General features: G+C 45.9%; 1 protein-coding gene across 2 annotated transcripts in view; it reads right to left on the bottom strand.

The window, feature by feature from the left end:
• The window catches only part of LOC306793263 (neurexin-3b), a gene marked incomplete at its 5' end in the record, with an annotated part of 220,624 nt that extends 207,378 nt beyond the window's left edge, over window positions 1-13,246 (bottom strand). Inside the window, 2 exons of one of the 2 annotated variants that reach the window (XM_079290790.1) lie at window positions 11,447-11,608; window positions 13,229-13,246. In XM_079290790.1, coding sequence (XP_079146916.1) covers window positions 11,447-11,608; window positions 13,229-13,231 — 165 coding nt within the window. Of the gene's footprint in view, window positions 1-11,446; window positions 11,609-13,228 lie in introns of those variants that run through there. The other variant, XM_079290789.1, reaches the window with a different exon arrangement.
• Window positions 13,247-20,731: the final 7,485 nt, after the last annotated feature.

Genomic DNA, 20,731 nt, shown 5'->3' with positions numbered 1-20,731 from the left:
AATGATGTCTCTGAAAAACCTCTGAAACCAAATACCTTGCATTCTACTTTCAGCAGGCTTTCAGACTACTCTTGGGCAAGGGAATAACTGAATATTACATGAAAAGAGACAGAGGAGAAAAGGATCCTCTAATGCGGCTCATTTGTAATGTACAGCAGTGCCGTGATGGCCACTAGTTCTTAGATGTAAATCACATAAAGTTCAAAGGTACTGTCTGCAGTCTCTGTCCTGTTAAGCAGAATGTTCTATGGAGAGAATAGTTAGAGCAGGGGTGTCAAACATACGGCCCGTGGGCCCGCCACATCATTTTATGTGGCCCGCGAATCCGCCAGCAACAAAAAAAAAAAAAAAAAAAAAAAGATTAATTTGTTTACAAAAATTAAAAGTTAGATGTGAAAATAAAAATATCCCCATGGTCGAAATTATGAGATAGCAAGTCGAAGTGATGAGATAGCATGTTGTCTGTGTGCCGACATTAAAACGATCACAACAGGTGGACAGGAGATGCAACAACCCATAAAGAGGATTTCCAATAAGTGATGGTGTCTTTCTCAACATGCGTACTTCTCTGTACTTGTGAACTCGTGAACTTGTGAAACGTCATCAGTCTCAGCCCAAGTACGGTTCCAATTCACATCGAGCCAAGCACGGTCCTAATGCCCGGATGTGGCTCCGCTGGGGATGCATCGGAGGACTTGTCTGTACTTGGGACAGCCAAATATCCCAGAATGCATTTTGCATCAGCAACAGGAAACAATGGCGGAGGAGAAATCACACAACTGGAAGTTGAAACTTTCTAAATAATACTGTTGTTAAGTCACAGAAAGTAATTTTAGGATGTTTTGAGGCGAGAAGTTAGTTGTTTAAGCACCAAATCTGTGGTCGGTTTGTCAAGATTCAGCTGATTTAAAAATCTGCTCCGACGATTTCGGAGATGTGAGGTGTTGCTACCAGGATCTGATCCACATACATATATTTATCTTTATACATATATATATATACATATATATATAATTGTATGTATGTAAATAATAATATATCATTTTTGATTTTAAATGAAAATGAAAACAGCAGGGTTGTCATATTTAGTTTGATTGTAAAAATACTTTACAGAAAAACCGGATTAAACTCATGAGACCAGCTGAGGTGGTGATGTCATCAAGTAAGCTGCTGTTCCACTTGTCTGTAGCTGCAACAACGAATCGATAAAATCGATGAAAATCGATTTTTAAAAGAGTTGGCAACGAATTTCATTATCGATCCGTTGTGTCGCGCGATTATTACGCCACTCAATAAGTCGCGGAGATGTTTGAGTATAAAGAAAAAAGTTGAGTTGAGCCATTCGCCGGGGGCTATTTGTGTTCATTGTTCATTCACACTGGACGGCCGGAGAGGGGGCGTGGCTTATCGCCCTGAAAGCCGTTCAACTCTCCGCCATTAACCATGGAAAAAATAACCTCTCTTTCATCTCTATTTCTGCTTAGTACGTGTTGTGGAAGTCACAGATATCCCGGGAAACTAAACTAAATATGTTAGGAGTAGTTACATTTACACCGTCTTACATTTACAACCGGCCCTTTGAGGGCGACCGTGATGCTGATGTGGCCCCAGAGTGAAAATGAGTTTGACACCCCTGAGTTAGAGCAAACAGCAAACAGATCTAGATTGATAATAGCACTGCAGGTAAGAGAGACAATATGTGTTTTTGATTTTAGGATGAATTGTTCCTTTAAACTCTGTGACACAACACAAGTTCTCCATCAGAGCCACAACAGTCTGCTCGTTTAATCACACAGTTTGTTTACTCGACTCGTGAAAACTTTGCTCTCTATCTTAGTTTTCTTGACAGCGAAAAAATCGTACAAACTCTCTCAGGCAGTAAAATGTTATTGTGGGACACACTAATCTTACAATCAGCCAGCTCCCGGTCTGTTTTGGGATTATGATTTTGTCTGTTCTGCTGCAGGCCGATCAATACGTGAATCGAAATGATGCCATAAAAGAGGAACCGACTGCTGCGGCTATATGTACCTCATCTCTTTCTTTGTTATGACTGTGCTTTGCTACGCTATCCTTGGGCCTATCAGCAGCCTTATGGGGCCCATTCATAATGCACGTACAGGGGACTGGAACGACTCCATAAAGCTCAGATGGTGTATTGATCGTGCTCTGGTAAGGGTGAGGGCAGGTGGGTGGAAGTGAGAAGTGCCCGCTTACAGACACACACACACACACACATAATCTCCTCCCTAATCTACTTCAGATCAGTGCTCATGTCCTCTTGGCCCCGGCCACAGCTGTTGTCAGCTCATGATTTAGCCCCAGTGTTAATGAAGAAGAGGGGTAATTCCACTGAAGAGGAGAGAAGACGCACACACAAACAAGGTGCTGATGAAGCTTTGTGAAGGAGATCTGTACTTCAAACACACACACACAGACAGAAAGCGCATACAGTGTATACTACTGTAAGTGCAGATCAATGTCATTGTGGGTAAATATTGATGAGAAGATTGGATGAGTGACAGGATTGATGAAACAAGAGATTGAATATTCAGTAATAATTACTGGGAATGAATATGACACCTGGCTATCATATCACGATGATTGGGATGTGACAGTGCATCAGTAGTAAATGGTTTAGTTCCCCTAAATCACAAAAAGAAATATGAATTCTGCCAATGTTCAGAGTATGTTGCAGATGGTTCTGGTTTTATGTGGTGAGTTTTTCAGATGTTCGCTGCTGAGACTTTTGTTTCCAACCCAATATAATGGAGGTGTTGGAATTCAGGTTGTGTTGTTAAAAGTACCAAAACACTATGTTTCAAGAACATATCAGCAAGATGTCTTCCCAGATAACATGCCACTATTACTCTATATAACTTAACTATTGCCATTTGGATCTATGGGATATTCTGCTGAAGATAGCAGTCTACAGCAAAGTCTGACTTATCCTGAGGAACCAGGCTGATGGTTAGAGCTGCTAAATCCAACTTTTCTATGGCAGTTATTACAACAGCAAACAGTGATTTGCTAAGTAGAATTCTGTGTGTGTTGTTCAAAGCTTCTCCCTGCTTTGTTGGCATAGCTGGATCTCCGTGTGTGTTCTGAGTGCATGTGAGCGTGTCCCACTGGTTAGCTCACGTCTGCTCTCACTCTGCGGTTACAGCTGATAACGCCGTCCTGACCGACAGCGTCACCACAGAAGCGTAGCACCCAGCCGCCGCTTCGCCCTCAAGTAAACACTGTTAGCACTGTAAGCACCGTTAGCTGCGAGCCGCAGACTCAGACGTCGCCATGTTGAGGCCCGTCGAGAGCCAATAGAAATGCTCCCAATCTCGTATTTAGCACCTTCACAGGCAGGGTCGGTAATCTAGAGAAACTAGCAAGAGTATCGTAGATTTAGAAAATGATCCAACCCAAAAACCCAGCCCAGTTTTAACAACTCTTTTCCAATGAAAAAGTAATTTCATTCAGGTCAGATGAAACCATTGGACGGGTTTATTAAAGCCCTGTGACGTGACCGCCACAAAGACCTTATTTTTTGTCAGAACATTTGATTCATTGATTGCTGTCAGGATGTCATGAGAATTTCAAGTAAAATATGTTTTTAAAGAAGATTACCAACCTTGCTGTGAAGGAAAAATGAAGACCAATATAGTTTTTCATATCTACTTTTACAAAAAGCACAAGATTTAAAATCCATTGACTTCATGGGTTGGCAGCAGCAGTTTTCAAAATGCTTTTGCTTCATGATTTGGGTGAAATATCCCTTTGATGGCAAAACTGAGATGAGAAGACCTCTGCCTCTACTGCTACAGCTCCACCTTCACCTCCAGGAGAAGAAACAGCTGCACTCTTAGATCCTCAGCAGCTGCTTCCATTCAAAAATAGAGATATGTATATTCTGAAAGCAATTTGTTTATTTCCCTCGTTTTCTGAGGCCACACTGATCTCCATCATATAAGCATGCATACAGTATATAAAGAGCTGAACCGAACTCTGATGAAGGTCGCTTTACTCTGTATGAACCAGTTCAAAATAATACATTCAAAAAACCAAATGGAGAGACTTTCTGAAAGTCAATAATACTAGTCATGTGATATTTTAGATTGACTGCAGATAGGCAGTCTTATCAAACTAAATGTATTAATAAAACCAGAAAATGGTTGATTTTACATTTTAGTTTTTGAATGAGTTTAGAGGTGCTAGGCTGCTTTTGTTACCTTTGGAAAGAGCCAGGCCAGCGGTTTCCACTGTTTCCAGTCTAAGCTAACAGTCTTCACATTGAGTTTGCAGACATGAGAGTGTCATCTGTATTAAGTAAAGGTTACACAATAGAGCCACAAAAAGGCCTCAAAACAGGGAAGATTATGAATCACCATCTGTTTTCTTTCCTTTCAAAAAAAGGTTCTAATTTTATCAGCAGCAAAAGCATTCCTCTATGTATCAGTTATCAGGTGTAATGGTACTCCCTGGGCCACAGAGTCTAGAATTTCAAAATATCTTTCAGCAAATGTATTTCTGTTATATTATATAATGCTAGGTTTTGAGTTGCAGAAGTAAGGATATGTATTTGTTCTGAAGGTGTTACCTCAAACCAAATGCTGTAAACAAGAGTTAAAGGTGAAGGCTTCAATTAGAGACAGGTTCGTACCCATCCATCAGTGTTTGGCCCTCTATCGGGACATTACAAAAGTGAAATCATTAAAGAGGACAGGGTGACATTTGCATTTGTATTGGAGGGGAAAACAAGCTTTGCCTGGCCACACTGGTGACTAACACAAAACTGATGACGACATAGTTCTTTCAAATGCCAAATGTTGGTCTCTTGCCTGCTCTCCTCTTCCTCTCACTGACTCATCGTTCTCTCGATCTCCGTCCATTTCACTCATTTTTCTGTTTCTGTCTCCCACCCGCTGACATTCCCCTCACCTGCCCCTGTCCTCTCCTACCTGCCCTTTATTTCAATACTCTCACCTTCTACCCTCACATGCTTCTCACTCATCATCTTCATCCCCCTCAGCAGAGATGACAGCCCATGCCCCAGCCGCCCCACGGTCTGACACAAGGGGCCACTGCACAGCTCCAGTGCCGCCACGAGTGCCCAGTGAGACCGGAGGGAGGGACTGGATGGTGTGAGAGGTCGGGGCGGGGGTTGCAGGAGGCGCCGCAAACATGGGCTGACCGGAGAGTGAGCGGCTGCCCACTGGCCCTCGGTCACGTGACACGCTGCAGCCCACGTGGCAGAACATGCACGTAGGAGGGACATGACATTCCATGTAGCCTTCGGGGGCATTTCAGTGCAGTGGAGACTGAACGAGAGAGGGGTCGTGATGGCAGCACGCCGCATCTCTTTTGTTGTCAGACAGAAGAGGAAGGCAGGCATTCGCTCACTGCAGTAACTCACGCATCAACTTTTTCATCAGCCCGAACTGATGCACTTCTTTAAATCTTAGGACGAACAGAAGCCATTGTGCACCAACATTCCTGCTTCCGTAGCATTTGAAGTGTTCTAGGCAGACATTACACGCACTGAGTCAGACAGAAACACTGACACACTCTGATCTGAGTAATGGCCCTAACGCAACTGAATCATTCCCTCGTTATCTGGGGACGTTGAATCCAAAGGAAGAGATGGAGGGGGCAGGAAGGAAGGAATATGGTGTAGGAGAGCCAGAGAGAGAGGCGATGATGCATAGGACATGTAGGTGAAAGAATATATTCAAATATACACAATACAGCGCTTAGAAGCGCACTGCAAGCTGAGCTTCAAGCAACAGCAACAGCAACAGAGATATTGTAAATGAATGGAAGTGTGGGGAGGAGATCACACAGCCGGTCGTGAGCAGTTTGCATCGCCCCGGGTAGCAGCTGGCACCATGCCTGCTTAATGGAGCAACGTATGATGAACAGTGGAGGATCGCACAATACTACCACTACCCAACCACATGGTGAATCACCTCCATGATTCTGTCCACCACTCTCTCTCAAGGGCCAACTCAAAATGAGTCACACTTGTTTGGATAATAATGGAAGCACACGGAGGACACAACTGCATCTGCAGCACGGCCCATGATGACAACTCCTGACATGAATGCATGTACCTCCTTAAAGCGGCACCAAGCAGTACTTTATATGAACTGCATCACGGTACAGAACAGCAAGGTGTCCAAAGAACCCTCACACCAACTAAGAACCCTCTTCACCCTCACACCGAGTATCAACTAAGAACCCTCTTCACCCTCACACCGAGTATCAACTAAGAACCCTCTTCACCCTCACACCGAGTATCAACTAAGAACCCTCTTCACCCTCACACCGAGTATCAACTAAGAACCCTCTTCACCCTCACACCGAGTATCAACTAAGAACCCTCTTCACCCTCACACCGAGTATCAACTAAGAACCCTCTTCACCCTCACACCGAGTATCAACTAAGAACCCTCTTCACCCTCACACCAAGTATCAACTAAGAACCCTCTTCACCCTCACACTGAGTATCAACTAAGAACCCTCTTCACCCTCACACCAAGTATCAACTAAGAACCCTCTTCACCCTCACACCAAGTATCAACTAAGAACCCTCTTCACCCTCACACCGAGTATCAACTAAGAACCCTCTTCACCCTCACACCAAGTATCAACTAAGAACCCTCTTCACCCTCACACCGAGTATCTACTAAGAACCCTCTTCATCCTCACACCGAGTATCAACTAAGAACCCTCTTCACCCTCACACCGAGTATCAACTAGGAACCCTCTTCACCCTCACACCAAGTATCAACTAAGAACCCTCTTCACCCTCACACCGAGTATCAACTAAGAACCCTCTTCACCCTCACACCAAGTATCAACTAAGAACCCTCTTCACCCTCACACCGAGTATCAACTAAGAACCCTCTTCACCCTCACACCGAGTATCAACTAAGAACCCTCTTCACCCTCACACCAAGTATCAACTAAGAACCCTCTTCACCCTCACACCGAGTATCAACTAAGAACCCTCTTCACCCTCACACCGAGTATCAACTAAGAACCCTCTTCACCCTCACACCGAGTATCAACTAAGAACCCTCTTCACCCTCACACCGAGTATCAACTAAGAACCCTCTTCACCCTCACACCGAGTATCAACTAAGAACCCTCTTCACCCTCACACCGAGTATCAACTAAGAACCCTCTTCACCCTCACACCGAGTATCAACTAAGAACCCTCTTCACCCTCACACCGAGTATCAACTAAGAACCCTCTTCACCCTCACACCGAGTATCAACTAAGAACCCTCTTCACCCTCACACCGAGTATCAACTAAGAACCCTCTTCACCCTCACACCGAGTATCAACTAAGAACCCTCTTCACCCTCACACTGAGTATCAACTAAGAACCCTCTTCACCCTCACACCGAGTATCAACTAAGAACCCTCTTCACCCTCACACTGAGTATCAACTAAGAACCCTCTTCACCCTCACACCGAGTATCAACTAAGAACCCTCTTCACCCTCACACCGAGTATCAACTAAGAACCCTCTTCACCCTCACACCGAGTATCAACTAAGAACCCTCTTGACCCTCACACCGAGTATCAACTAAGAACCCTCTTCACCCTCACACTGAGTATCAACTAAGAACCCTCTTCACCCTCACACTGAGTATCAACTAAGAACCCTCTTCACCCTCACACTGAGTATCAACTAAGCACCCTCTTCACCCTGACACCAAGTATCAACTAAGAACCCTCTTCACCCTCACACCGAGTATCAACTAAGAACCCTCTTCACCCTCACACCGAGTATCAACTAAGAACCCTCTTCACCCTCACACCGAGTATCAACTAAGAACCCTCTTCACCCTCACACCAAGTATCAACTAAGAACCCTCTTCACCCTCACACTGAGTATCAACTAAGAACCCTCTTCACCCTCACACCAAGTATCAACTAAGAACCCTCTTCACCCTCACACCAAGTATCAACTAAGAACCCTCTTCACCCTCACACCGAGTATCAACTAAGAACCCTCTTCACCCTCACACCAAGTATCAACTAAGAACCCTCTTCACCCTCACACCGAGTATCTACTAAGAACCCTCTTCATCCTCACACCGAGTATCAACTAAGAACCCTCTTCACCCTCACACCGAGTATCAACTAGGAACCCTCTTCACCCTCACACCAAGTATCAACTAAGAACCCTCTTCACCCTCACACCGAGTATCAACTAAGAACCCTCTTCACCCTCACACCAAGTATCAACTAAGAACCCTCTTCACCCTCACACCGAGTATCAACTAAGAACCCTCTTCACCCTCACACCGAGTATCAACTAAGAACCCTCTTCACCCTCACACCAAGTATCAACTAAGAACCCTCTTCACCCTCACACCGAGTATCAACTAAGAACCCTCTTCACCCTCACACCGAGTATCAACTAAGAACCCTCTTCACCCTCACACCGAGTATCAACTAAGAACCCTCTTCACCCTCACACCGAGTATCAACTAAGAACCCTCTTCACCCTCACACCGAGTATCAACTAAGAACCCTCTTCACCCTCACACCGAGTATCAACTAAGAACCCTCTTCACCCTCACACCGAGTATCAACTAAGAACCCTCTTCACCCTCACACCGAGTATCAACTAAGAACCCTCTTCACCCTCACACCGAGTATCAACTAAGAACCCTCTTCACCCTCACACCGAGTATCAACTAAGAACCCTCTTCACCCTCACACTGAGTATCAACTAAGAACCCTCTTCACCCTCACACTGAGTATCAACTAAGAACCCTCTTCACCCTCACACTGAGTATCAACTAAGCACCCTCTTCACCCTGACACCAAGTATCAACTAAGAACCCTCTTCACCCTCACACCGAGTATCAACTAAGAACCCTCTTCACCCTCACACCGAGTATCAACTAAGAACCCTCTTCACCCTCACACCGAGTATCAACTAACCCACCGGTGGGGGGATCAAATACAAAGTATTCGTAAATAAAGTGTTTATTAGTCTGTGTTCACAGATAAATAATGTATTCCTTCACTAAAAAATGAATGCTTCATTAACTTTAAGAAAAAGCTTCAACAAATCCATAGCCGTCCAGAAGGGCGAATCAACAAAACCCTCCCACGATGCAAACACAGCGAGGATGTTAATGATCACAGGTACACAAAGCCAAGCTCTGTGAATCGTATCTATTTATTCATGGGGCCTCGGGCAACTGAGCACAGGGATGGCTGGGTCAGTGCTAGAAATGTACGCACTGTGTCTGTGACAGAGGGAGAGGGCCACCGCAGTTTGAGGGTGGACCAGACATGCATCAGCCAATGTGGTAATGACCGGGCCTCAGTCGAAACATAAAACAATGCAGACAAGGTGACTTTCTCTGAGCCCAAACGTGGCTGTGTGTGTGTGTGTGTGTGTGTGTAACCTCAGAACAAGATGAAGTCAGTGTAGAGTGGTCTGATGGAAGCTAACTTGGCTAAATGAAAGGCGTGTGAGGGGGGGCTCCACTGAGCACTGAGACTGTCTCTTGTCAACATTGAGAAGGTTGTGATGGAAGGAAACATGTCCAGGATGACGATGGAGAAGAGCCAGCCTGAGACACACATTAATGTCCCTATAGTTAATTCAAAAATATTAATATTGGTGTTGAGATACCACGCAAATATTATATGAATTTATGTAGCCATGATTCAATCAACTGGATTTATTCTCTTTGTGTTTAAATCAGTAAGTGAAAGCATTGATGTTCATCATGCTGTGTCGTTCAGTGCTGATTCTGATCTCAGTTCAGTATGTTCAGTTGGTTGCGAGTCCAACCTGTTCCGCTTAGCTCAGTACAAGACGAGGCGTATAAAAGCACTGCTCATAAGACTGATGACTCAGCTACTTGTGACAGAGTTATCACTTTGTCATTATGTCTGTGGCTCTTGCTGTCTTTTAATAAGATTTTGATCAGGAAGTATTGAACAGTTTATCACTAGATCGCTTTGTCATCTGCTGTTTCGACGGTCATGTACTGCTGTACAACTGTAGTGCTCTACTGTACAGTAATTGTATTTGTTAGTGTTTCATGTGACTTTGCACACGTGTGAGATGCCATGCAAATTAAAACGGTGAACTAACATGTTCCGTTTCCACGGTTGAAGTAAACGAGTATCTGGCCTGTAGAGCTTGTGGCAGCAAAATTCTAACTATCATTGATTTTAGTCAACATGCGATCAGAATCTTTTGGATTGTTGTGTGCATCCAACATTATCGGATAGAGGTGAGAAGGAGGTGTTGAAAGCATAGCTCCAATTAGCTTAATGCTAATGTAAGGTGTCCGGTGCGAGCACTGATAAATGTAATAGGAGGCATTTCTTTGGTTGATATCTGATCCAATAGACACTCCAAACGGTTCCTTCACAGGATAAAAACACGGAGGATCAATTGTTTTTAATAGTTCTGGATTTGCCTATTTTATACGATCCGTTGATTATTGTCCTGTAATATATTATATTCCTTGTGAGCCTGCAGAACAGCAGTTCAGGACAGAAAAACAAGCTTGTGTGCGTAGGTACAGAGGACCACATGTATGATACAACGCCAATGCCATCCTCCAAAATACTTCCTAATCAGCAAGATAAAATCCCTGACAATGAGAATATGATGTGTACATTCCAATAAAGCGACGTTCCATACTGCAGCTCCTAAACAAAGATACACACTTGCACCCAAATAAAAGCATAATTATATTTCTGAGATTGCTGCTTAGCTGCAGAAATCAATGCAGACTCTTTCACAGCTCGGAGGAGCCACCGGTCCTCCCTTCATTATCAGTACTTGCTCCACGATAAGCAATGGTGAGCAAAATGTAAATAACCGGGCACTTAATATATATATGTTTTGCTCTGCTCAAAAGCCAATCTATTATAAACATCCCTAAACAACAAGGCTTTTTTCTATTTCATCACAGGCAAATACTTCTCTCAGACTGTTGCCCATTGGGAGGCGTTTTAGAGGCACTTTCAAGCTGATACTGCAAATTACATGTGACAGAAGCAATTTTGGGATATTTTCTCACACACAAACTGCAGTAAGTGTTTTGAATTAGATTAGGCCAGGGAATATTGAAAGTCTGAAACCTCCTCTGCAAACTTAGCAGCTTTAATTGATCCTCCTTTCTTTTCCTATGCTGATTATTTTTTTTGTCCATAACTAAATCAGCTGTGCTGGCTAAGTGAACACTAAAGTGGTCTTATGTGGCTAGACACTTATGCATGACAACCACAGTCCTACAACGTGAACAATCAAATGCAGATACAGTATAGGGAATGACCAACCCACATATACACGAGTCATGCACCTGTTGTGATGCAAGATTTCACGGCAAACACATAGTTCAAATGCATATTTTACCATTACACTGTTCACTATGTATTCATCTGAGTCGGTCCTACCTCTCGGAGGCAGCCCATGAAATTGTTGCTAACTGGAGATCCGGGCAGGTCCGCAGTACTGGGGCTCCCACCCACGTAGAAGAAATCATCTGAGCCCAGCATGGTGTAGTCTTCCTGGGTGTAGCCAGTGGTGGTGAGGATCCCATCAACGGAGATAGTCACCTGTTGAGGGGCAACACATAGCCAAAGCCGAGCCATTACACTCTGGGATTCGATCCTGTGCTGTGTCTGAAACACACCTCCTTCCTGGGTCTGCATTGGAAATGAGCTCTTTGAGCTTGTCTTTAGGTTCCGCACTGTAGGTTGCTTTACAGAATCCTTTGGTACCTTGATGCGATTGTTTTGGACCAGACAGCGTTTGGATTTCGTGAATGGAATTTTTGCCATAGGATTCACAGGACAGGTAAAGAAAATATGGCAGAGGCATATTTTCTTTATCTTTGATGGGGTAAGAGAATGGATCATAGGTTTGGTTCTCAAACTTCAGGTTGGGGGAGGGTTAGTACAATGTTCAAACCAAGGACAAATTGATTGCACTTGTCTTAGGTTTTGGGATTCATCTGGTAACTGCAGACACACACATATACACACGCATGTCAGACCACACACACACACACACACACACGACGTCCGCACGCACGCCTACACTCTGACACACACTTATTCTCACACCATCGTCTCACATCCTCCCCTCTTTTGCAGACATCTACAACTATATATCCACGCACATGCAAAACAAAGGGAGGCTTTTCACACCACATCAATGTGCAAACCAAGGTCACCACTGTCAGACGGCAAATGAACCACATTTAATTGGACATGTAAGGGAGTAAGTGGATCAATGGTGCCATTCACAGCTGGAGCAGGCCACACAGGTGCAGAGGCTCATGCACAATCAAGACCCATATTCAAACACACTTTGAGAATAGCTGATGCTGATCTCTGATCAGGTTTATCTCCGGTGTCACGGTCGTATTGTCAATGTCACAGGACCAGACCGATAATCCGAGATCAGTGTGCTTATTCTGAAAGATGTTGTGCGTAGGGGCCCAGGGGTAAGGGTGATCAAGATTAGCCACAACACACCAACACCACTTTCACCAGCATGCTACAAACACACACAGGGAGGGCAGAGTGAGTGACAGGCTGACAGGTGGGTCAGTGAATTAGAGTGTTAGTGGTTATTTTGGGTGACAGGGGTGAGGTTATATGAGTTTGGGAGGTGAGAGGTCAATGTGGTGTGGGCATGCCATGCGCCATAGTGAGTTGGAAACAACTGTCAGAGCTCCCGCAATGAAGGTTAAGGGTTGCCATTTTTTGGTCTCCTTCAGGGCTCGGTGTCGAGGTCACCATCTTTGGGATTGTGGCAAGCTTCTGTCAGTTCTGGACGACAGTCCTCACAAAAAATGGGGACTTTTTGTGTGAAAAAAAATTAATAAAAGGTAAGTTGCCTTGACGAAGGCAAAGAGTTACATTTTTAGTTGTTGTAAATCTGCAGTAATGTGGAAGAAACAGAGAAAAAAGTAAAAGCCAAAGTGAAAAAAAACAGGATGGGGGATTGTGGGGTAAAGAAGGAGGTTGTTGGCAGGTCAGGGAGGAAATTGAGAAGAAGCGAAGAAAGAACTGCCTGGTAATACAAACCCATCTCCTCATTTTTTGATAAGAGTGTCTAGGATGAAACTCAAAGAGAACGAATAAAAGAAGAGAGGGGGAGGGGACACACGGCAAACCCAAAAAAAAGACAATAAGAATGATATCTACCAGACAATGTAGTTTGTTTACCATAGCGTGTCCAATGCCTGATTGCTTTCCAGAAAAAGGGGAAGAAAGGAAATCAAAAGAATAGTGAACAAAAAAGGTTGTTAATAAGGATGGACAGAAAACCAAAAGCAAAAGCAACGATGGAGAATTAGGATGTTAGTTAGTACATTAGTTGGTTAGATATCTGTTAGTAGTAAAAATGACTTATATCATGGATGAGTTAGTGTTGGGGTGAAAGAAATACTACATGATTTACCAGAGTTGTGGCTGCAGTAATAAAGAGCCAGCTTGCCATCCGGACCTTCACAGTAAACCTGTGTAGGATGACCTGAACCCCAACACAACGTGTAGTGTTTTTTTCACCCTTAGTCTAGACTTCCTTTCAAAGAGGAAAGAAAATGATCGTGGTAGAAGGAAAGCAGGCAAGCAGCCCTTGGCTCTTAGCTTCTAACCTACGAAACTGTGTTATCCTGTTGGGATTTTCCCCGACACCTATTTACTAACCTGTGGGGCAAACGCTTTACTGTCAGCGAGACGCTGTCAGGGAATGGGCACTTACTTGTTGTGCTGCTCTGAGAGCACTAAATGCTGTCTCACCTTGCAGACAAACTAAAAGGTCGACCAAGACAATGAACAAGTCCATACTTTTGCAGCCAGCCCCACCTCCACACAGCACTGGCTCTCATTATTCTGTACCGACTCATACTAGCTCCACCCAACTGCAATACAAGCTCATTTTAAATCACATTAAGAAAATGGTAAACAAAATCTGTCAAGTAACAAATTCTGCTTATGTACAACAGATGCACATCTTTGATGGAAATGTCTTTGTATCTATCAAAAGCACCCTGATCATCTGAGCTGTAAATACTGCATTAAGGCTCAAAGGCAGACACTCTCTGCCTGGCTTTAAAGTGAACGTCTATATTCTCCACAAGCATAAAAAACTCTTTCTGAAAGCCGGGAGATAGCGACAGCGCCTGATGGAAGTGTCAGTTTAGGGGAGAGTGAAGCAAAATAGAATTATCAGATCACTTTAATTTGAGGACACATGGACCTCAAGTTGAATAAGCCGATAAACAGGACAGAGGAAAACACCTGGAACAACAGTGCCTTGACTTAGCTATCGATCACATGAGACACATGCCCTGGTTTTACACTGTTCATTAAGCTGAAAAGAAGTTGAACAATGATATCAAATGAAATAGAATTCATGTAATTGTAAAGATAACCAAAAGTATAATGAGATCTATCTCAATGATGTATCTGAACTGTGGCGATGGAATGGCAACCAATCAGAACACGGTGACATTCTTAGCACCGGCTCTCTCTCAAAAGCTCCTGGAAGCAGGTAATCGAAAGCGAAAGAAAAGTCCACCTGTCTCCAAACTCCATCCATCACTGCTACCCCCGATTACCTGTCTCAGGTTGCGTGTCACTTTGATGTCGTGCCAAGCGTTGTCGTTGAATTTCCCATTGACTGGCTCCACGATGGCCTCAAAGGCCCCGGAGCCCAGATTGATGACGAGGGAGACGGCCCCGTCTTTTAGGGCCAGGTTGACATAGTCTGCGGATTTCCCCGTGTGGAGGAGGAGGCCGTTACGTTGCCAGGTCTTGAAGGACAGCGTGATCTCGTCGCTGCTGCTCTGAATAGGGTTCTGCGACAGGTCGTAGCAGAAGTACTCCGAGCCCCGGAAGGTGGCCACGTTCTCCTCCCTCGCTGAAACCACAAGAGAAGGAATGTTGGTTTTAGGATCGGTATACTTGTCATGACAGTCAGAGAAGGTAAGCGTTACATTATCAGCATTGATATTTACCACCTGAGGGTTAACAATTCACAGATTTCTTTCCTTGTGAGTTATGTAAGCCATGACAACGAGAGTCCAGCAGTCATTGTCACATTCATTATTGCATTATTAAAAACAAGAAAACAGCCCAGCATCAGTCATGAAGCAGCCTCAGTAGATATGAGAACCACTGGATGCTGCAGAGAAGGTAACAACACAATGCACTGCTGCCCATAATTACAGCTATGATAATCCCATCATTCAGTTCACATCATAAAGTCCTGTCTGTACGACCGCTGGTTTGGGTTTCGCATTCGGCCTCCAGACAGACCGACTACTTGTGATGGAACACTATTCCCCGCTAATGGTGCGCATAAATCAAACTCAGCCTGAGTTTACAGTTTTATATCACTCCGCTGTTGCAAAGTGACTTCCTGAGCCCATTGTTTTTAGATCGACACTGAGAGTAAGGTGAGACAGCTCCAGACAGAAAGAGGGGGGGGGGGCTCAAGATGGACGGAAAGACTGAGAGAGCAAAAATAAAATTGCTGGGCTGAGGGAAAGTGAAGACTATGAGAAAGAAAGAGTGGATGAGAGGAGTGGTGTTTCTTTCTCATGTGTGATGAAGTAATTGTCACTTGTCCTGCTGCCTCTTTAAAGGTACTGACAAGCTCTGGTCAGCGTGGGTCTGGGTGAAGCTATTACAGACAAGGTCATACTCACTGTCAATTGTATTACAGCATGTGTTAGGTTGGATACAGCACCACTCAAGGGTAGGGCTGCATGACTCCTCCTCCAATAACACAGTGTTCAAGCAGCACCTTTCACAAGTTGCAACCTTCAGAAGAAGCCCTGCCAACATACCAAACCAACTAACCGCCATGCCACTTAGTAACAGTAACTGTCATTACCTGCCAACAATACAATTTTCAGCGTGACATTTCATTTCCTCTGCGTCCTGAATTTTCTGTGGTGTACTCAGAAGTCATGGGGGCCGTGAGTGAAAGGAGAACAAGCATAAGAGAGAGACGGCATACGGGCTGCAGGCTGTACAGCTTGGGTTTGTTGTTTTGGATCAGGCTGCATGTAAACATGAGGGAGCAGTGCTGTGGGGCTGGAAGAAAGATACAGAAGCAGGGAAGAAATGAGAATGAGAACATTGAGAGAGAAACCAAAGGGAAGTGGAGTGGGGCTGTAGGATGACGGGCTGCCGATTCCGGCCACGGACAAATTCTCCCCTCGGCGTCAAACTCATGTCTCTGTGCAACATGCAACACAAAGACATGAGGAAACAGTATGGGAGGCAACAAAGGCCCCGTGAAAGTCCTCATCCATGTGCCAGGGGAATAAATAGGACCCATTATTATCACTGGGACAGCACAACACAGAGAGGCAACAGAATATACATAGAATACAAGAAACCCTGACATATATATATATATATATAAATATATATATATATATCCATGTATATATGTGTGTGAGTGTATATATATACATATATATATATACACTCACACACATATATACATGGATATATATATATATATATATATATATATATATACACTCACACACATATATACATGTATATATATATATATAGATTCCTAAGGAATGAATCCTCCTGACCTAGCGCCATAAACTGGTCAACATTGAATTTGTGAGCACATCTGCTCAATGAATGATATTCCCACCAGCCTCACTTCTACTTTATATTCGTACTAACTGGTAAATGTTCAGCTAATTCTAAGATCATCATAGAAATCATCTGCTAAGTGTGCATTGCCATCGTGAGCATGCTAGCATTCGGCCTGTCGTTGGCCTTTGTTACCGGAGCATTTATGGATTATGACGGAGATACACCCATCAACATCGGAGAATGGAGCACAGGGATTGGTTTAAGTGCAGCAGACTTCTACATGATCACTGCCAACTCTATCTTACATCCACCCTGCCAGACCAAGCACCAGCGGAAGAGACCCGAGGCTGTTCCACTACCCAGCCTGCTCCTGGTCTCTGGTCTAGGGAAAGTGGACTGGATGAGATCAGAGATGAATGTGCCCACATCTTGCAGTCTGGAAGTATGAGAGTTGGTTTACGAAGAGGCCTGAAAATTATTTCACCTTTTAGTAGAAGAATAAAGCTTTGGTCCCCTTGAAGACTGATAAATCTTTATAATTCTGCATTTCCTTGTAGGAAATGCAACACCCAGCCTCCCTCTTTCCTTCTTAACTTGTATCTCTAATGATTTACCATTTATTTTTCCACTAAATACTAATACTGGAATAACAGGCTATCAGTCGATGGTGTGTTTGACTCTCCTATGTGTATTAATTAAAACCATGCAATTACAAAGTTGTTGTGGAGCTGAGGAAGACTATCAATAAAACATTGTTGCTATGAATAATAGAGGGGGTAAATTGATATAATGTAATATTTGTGAACCTCAGCAATATAAACCCGAGGTAAGTGCATACGAATCCATAAAAAGCAGGGGAAATGCATTGCCTGTTGAGACATGTTCTGTGCAGATCTGTGGCTTTCAAATCGATCATAGAGCGGGCTCATTTTCCCTTATTTTTTCGCCATAGTCATCAATATTCCATTTGTGTGCTCTGGGGGCTGGGGTTTCGATTTCAAAATCCACTGGAAGCAATTATCTCCTTCATTATCTGCTCCCATTCACTTCCGCTCCCCTTGCCATACACACCCATGCTGCCTGAGCTCGCTCCCCAGTCTGACCCCAGGGGCCTTGGAGAGGAGAGCGCTGTCACCTCACAGAGCTCCGGTCCTTAACCTGCAGCCTCCTTAAGACCAGCACAGGATGTCACACTGTCCCTCATCACTGTGGGAGGAAAATGCTTGAAGCATGTGGAGGGAAATCAGATGAGTTAAATGCCAGGATTAAAGGCAGGACGGATGGAGATGCTACAGCTGCACGGCTGTAAGCCATAAGCTCACTGCACACCGACGCTAGCTGGGCAACTGAAGGAGACTTTTTTTCTCTGGTGAAGTGAACTCAATCCGTGCTGAGATGCAACGCATCAACTGCATGTTTGCACTGCATTTGCAGACAAACAAGCCTGAAGTTCCAGACCTAAACATAGAAATCTAACTTCTGCTTTTAGCTATTGTTGTCTGCGTGACACCATCAGGACCCAAAGTCATTCAAGGTTGCGGTGTCATCCACACAATGCATTTAACAGAATGGGAAAAGCCATGCCTCTCTTCTCTCCTCCTCTCAGCCTCTCTCTCTCCTCCTCTCAGCCTCTCTCTCTCCTCCTCTCAGCCTCTCTTCTCTCCTCCTCTCAGCCTCTCTCTCTCCTCCTCTCAGCCTCTCTCTCTCCTCCTCTCAGCCTCTCTTCTCTCCTCCTCTCAGCCTCTCTCTCTCCTCCTCTCAGCCTCTCTCTCTCCTCCTCTCAGCCTATCTCTCCTCCTCTCAGCCTCTCTCTCTCCTCCTCTCAGCCTATCTCTCTCCTCCTCTCAGCCTCTCTCTCTCCTCCTCTCAGCCTATCTCTCCTCCTCTTAGCCTCTCTCTCCTCCTCGCAGCCTCTCTCTCCTCCTCTCACCCTCTCTCTCCTCCTCTCAGCCTCTCTCTCTCCTCCTCTCAGCCTATCTCTCTCCTCCTCTCAGCCTCTCTCTCTCCTCCTCTCAGCCTATCTCTCCTCCTCTCACCCTCTCTCTCTCCTCCTCTCAGCCGATCTCTCCTCCTCTTAGCCTCTCTCTCTCCTCCTCTCAGCCTCTCTCTCCTCCTCTCAGCCTCTCTCTCCTCCGCTCACCCTCTCTCTCCTCCTCTCACCCTCTCTCTCTCCTCCTCTCAGCCTCTCTCTCTCCTCCTCTCAGCCTCTCTCTCCTCCTCTCACCATCTCTCTCCTCCTCTCACCCTCTCTCTCCTCTGCTCACCCTCTCTCTCCTCCTCTCACCATCTCTCTCCTCCTCTCACCCTCTCTCTCCTCCTCTCACCCTCTCTCCTCCTTTCACCCTCTCTCTCCTCCTCTCAGCCTATCTCTCCTCCTCTTAGCCTCTCTCTCTCCTCCTCTTAGCCTCTCTCTCCTCCTCGCAGCCTCTCTCTCCTCCTCTCACCCTCTCTCTCCTCCTCTCAGCCTATCTCTCCTCCTCTCAGCCTCTCTCTCTCCTCCTCTCAGCCTATCTCTCTCCTCCTCTCAGCCTCTCTCTCTCCTCCTCTCAGCCTATCTCTCCTCCTCTCACCCTCTCTCTCTCCTCCTCTCACCCTCTCTCCTTCACTCACCCTCGCTCTCCTCCTCTCAGCCTCTCTCTCCTCCTCTCAGCCTCTCTCTCCTCCTCTCACCATATCTCTCCTCCTCTCACACTCTCTCTCCTCCTCTCACCCTCTATCCTCCTCTCACCCTCTCCTCCTCTCAGCCTCTCTCTCCTCCTCTCAGCCTCTCTCTCCTCTGCTCACCCTCTCTCTCCTCCTCTCAGCCTCTCTCTCTCCTCCTCTCACCCTCTCTCTCTTCCTCTCAGCCTCTCTCTCCTCCTCTCAGCCTCTCTCTCCTCCTCTCACCCTCTCTCCTTCACTCACCCTCGCTCTCCTCCTCTCAGCCTCTCTCTCCTCCTCTCAGCCTCTCTCTCCTCCTCTCACCATCTCTCTCCTCCTCTCACCCTCTCTCTCCTCCGCTCACCCTCTCTCCTCCTCTCACCCTCTCTCCTCCTCTCACCCTCTCTCTCCTCCTCTCAGCCTCTCTCTCTCCTCCTCTCAGCCTCTCTCTCTCCTCCTCTCAGCCTCTCTCTCCTCCTCTCACCATCTCTCTCCTCCTCTCACCCTCTCTCTCCTCCGCTCACCCTCTCTCTCCTCCTCTCACCATCTCTCTCCTCCTCTCACCCTCTCTCTCCTCCTCTCACCCTCTCTCCTCCTCTCAGCCTCTCTCTCTCCTCCTCTTAGCCTCTCTCTCCTCCTCGCAGCCTCTCTCTCCTCCTCTCACCCTCTCTCTCCTCCTCTCAGCCTATCTCTCCTCCTCTCAGCCTCTCTCTCTCCTCCTCTCAGCCTATCTCTCTCCTCCTCTCAGCCTCTCTCTCTCCTCCTCTCAGCCTATCTCTCCTCCTCTCACCCTCTCTCTCTCCTCCTCTCACCCTCTCTCCTTCACTCACCCTCGCTCTCCTCCTCTCAGCCTCTCTCTCCTCCTCTCAGCCTCTCTCTCCTCCTCTCACCATATCTCTCCTCCTCTCACACTCTCTCTCCTCATCTCACCCTCTATCCTCCTCTCACCCTCTCCTCCTCTCAGCCTCTCTCTCCTCCTCTCAGCCTCTCTCTCCTCTGCTCACCCTCTCTCTCCTCCTCTCAGCCTCTCTCTCTCCTCCTCTCACCCTCTCTCTCTTCCTCTCAGCCTCTCTCTCTCCTCCTCTCAGCCTCTCTCTCCTCCTCTCACCCTCTCTCCTTCACTCACCCTCGCTCTCCTCCTCTCAGCCTCTCTCTCCTCCTCTCAGCCTCTCTCTCCTCCTCTCACCATCTCTCTCCTCCTCTCACCCTCTCTCTCCTCCGCTCACCCTCTCTCCTCCTCTCACCCTCTCTCCTCCTCTCACCCTCTCTCTCCTCCTCTCAGCCTCTCTCTCCTCCTCTCACCCTCTCTCTCTCCTCCTCTCAGCCTCTCTCTCCTCTGCTCACCCTCTCTCTCCTCCTCTCAGCCTCTCTCCTCCTCTCAGCCTCTCTCTCTCCTCCTCTCACCCTCTCTCTCCTCCTCTCAGCCTCTCTCCTCCTCTCAGCCTCTCTCTCTCC

The sequence above is a fragment of the Melanostigma gelatinosum genome (genome assembly GCF_949748355.1).
Source record: "Melanostigma gelatinosum genome assembly, chromosome: 19".
Taxonomy (NCBI): Eukaryota; Metazoa; Chordata; class Actinopteri; order Perciformes; family Zoarcidae; genus Melanostigma; species Melanostigma gelatinosum.
This window is presented reverse-complemented; position numbering and strand designations above follow the sequence as displayed.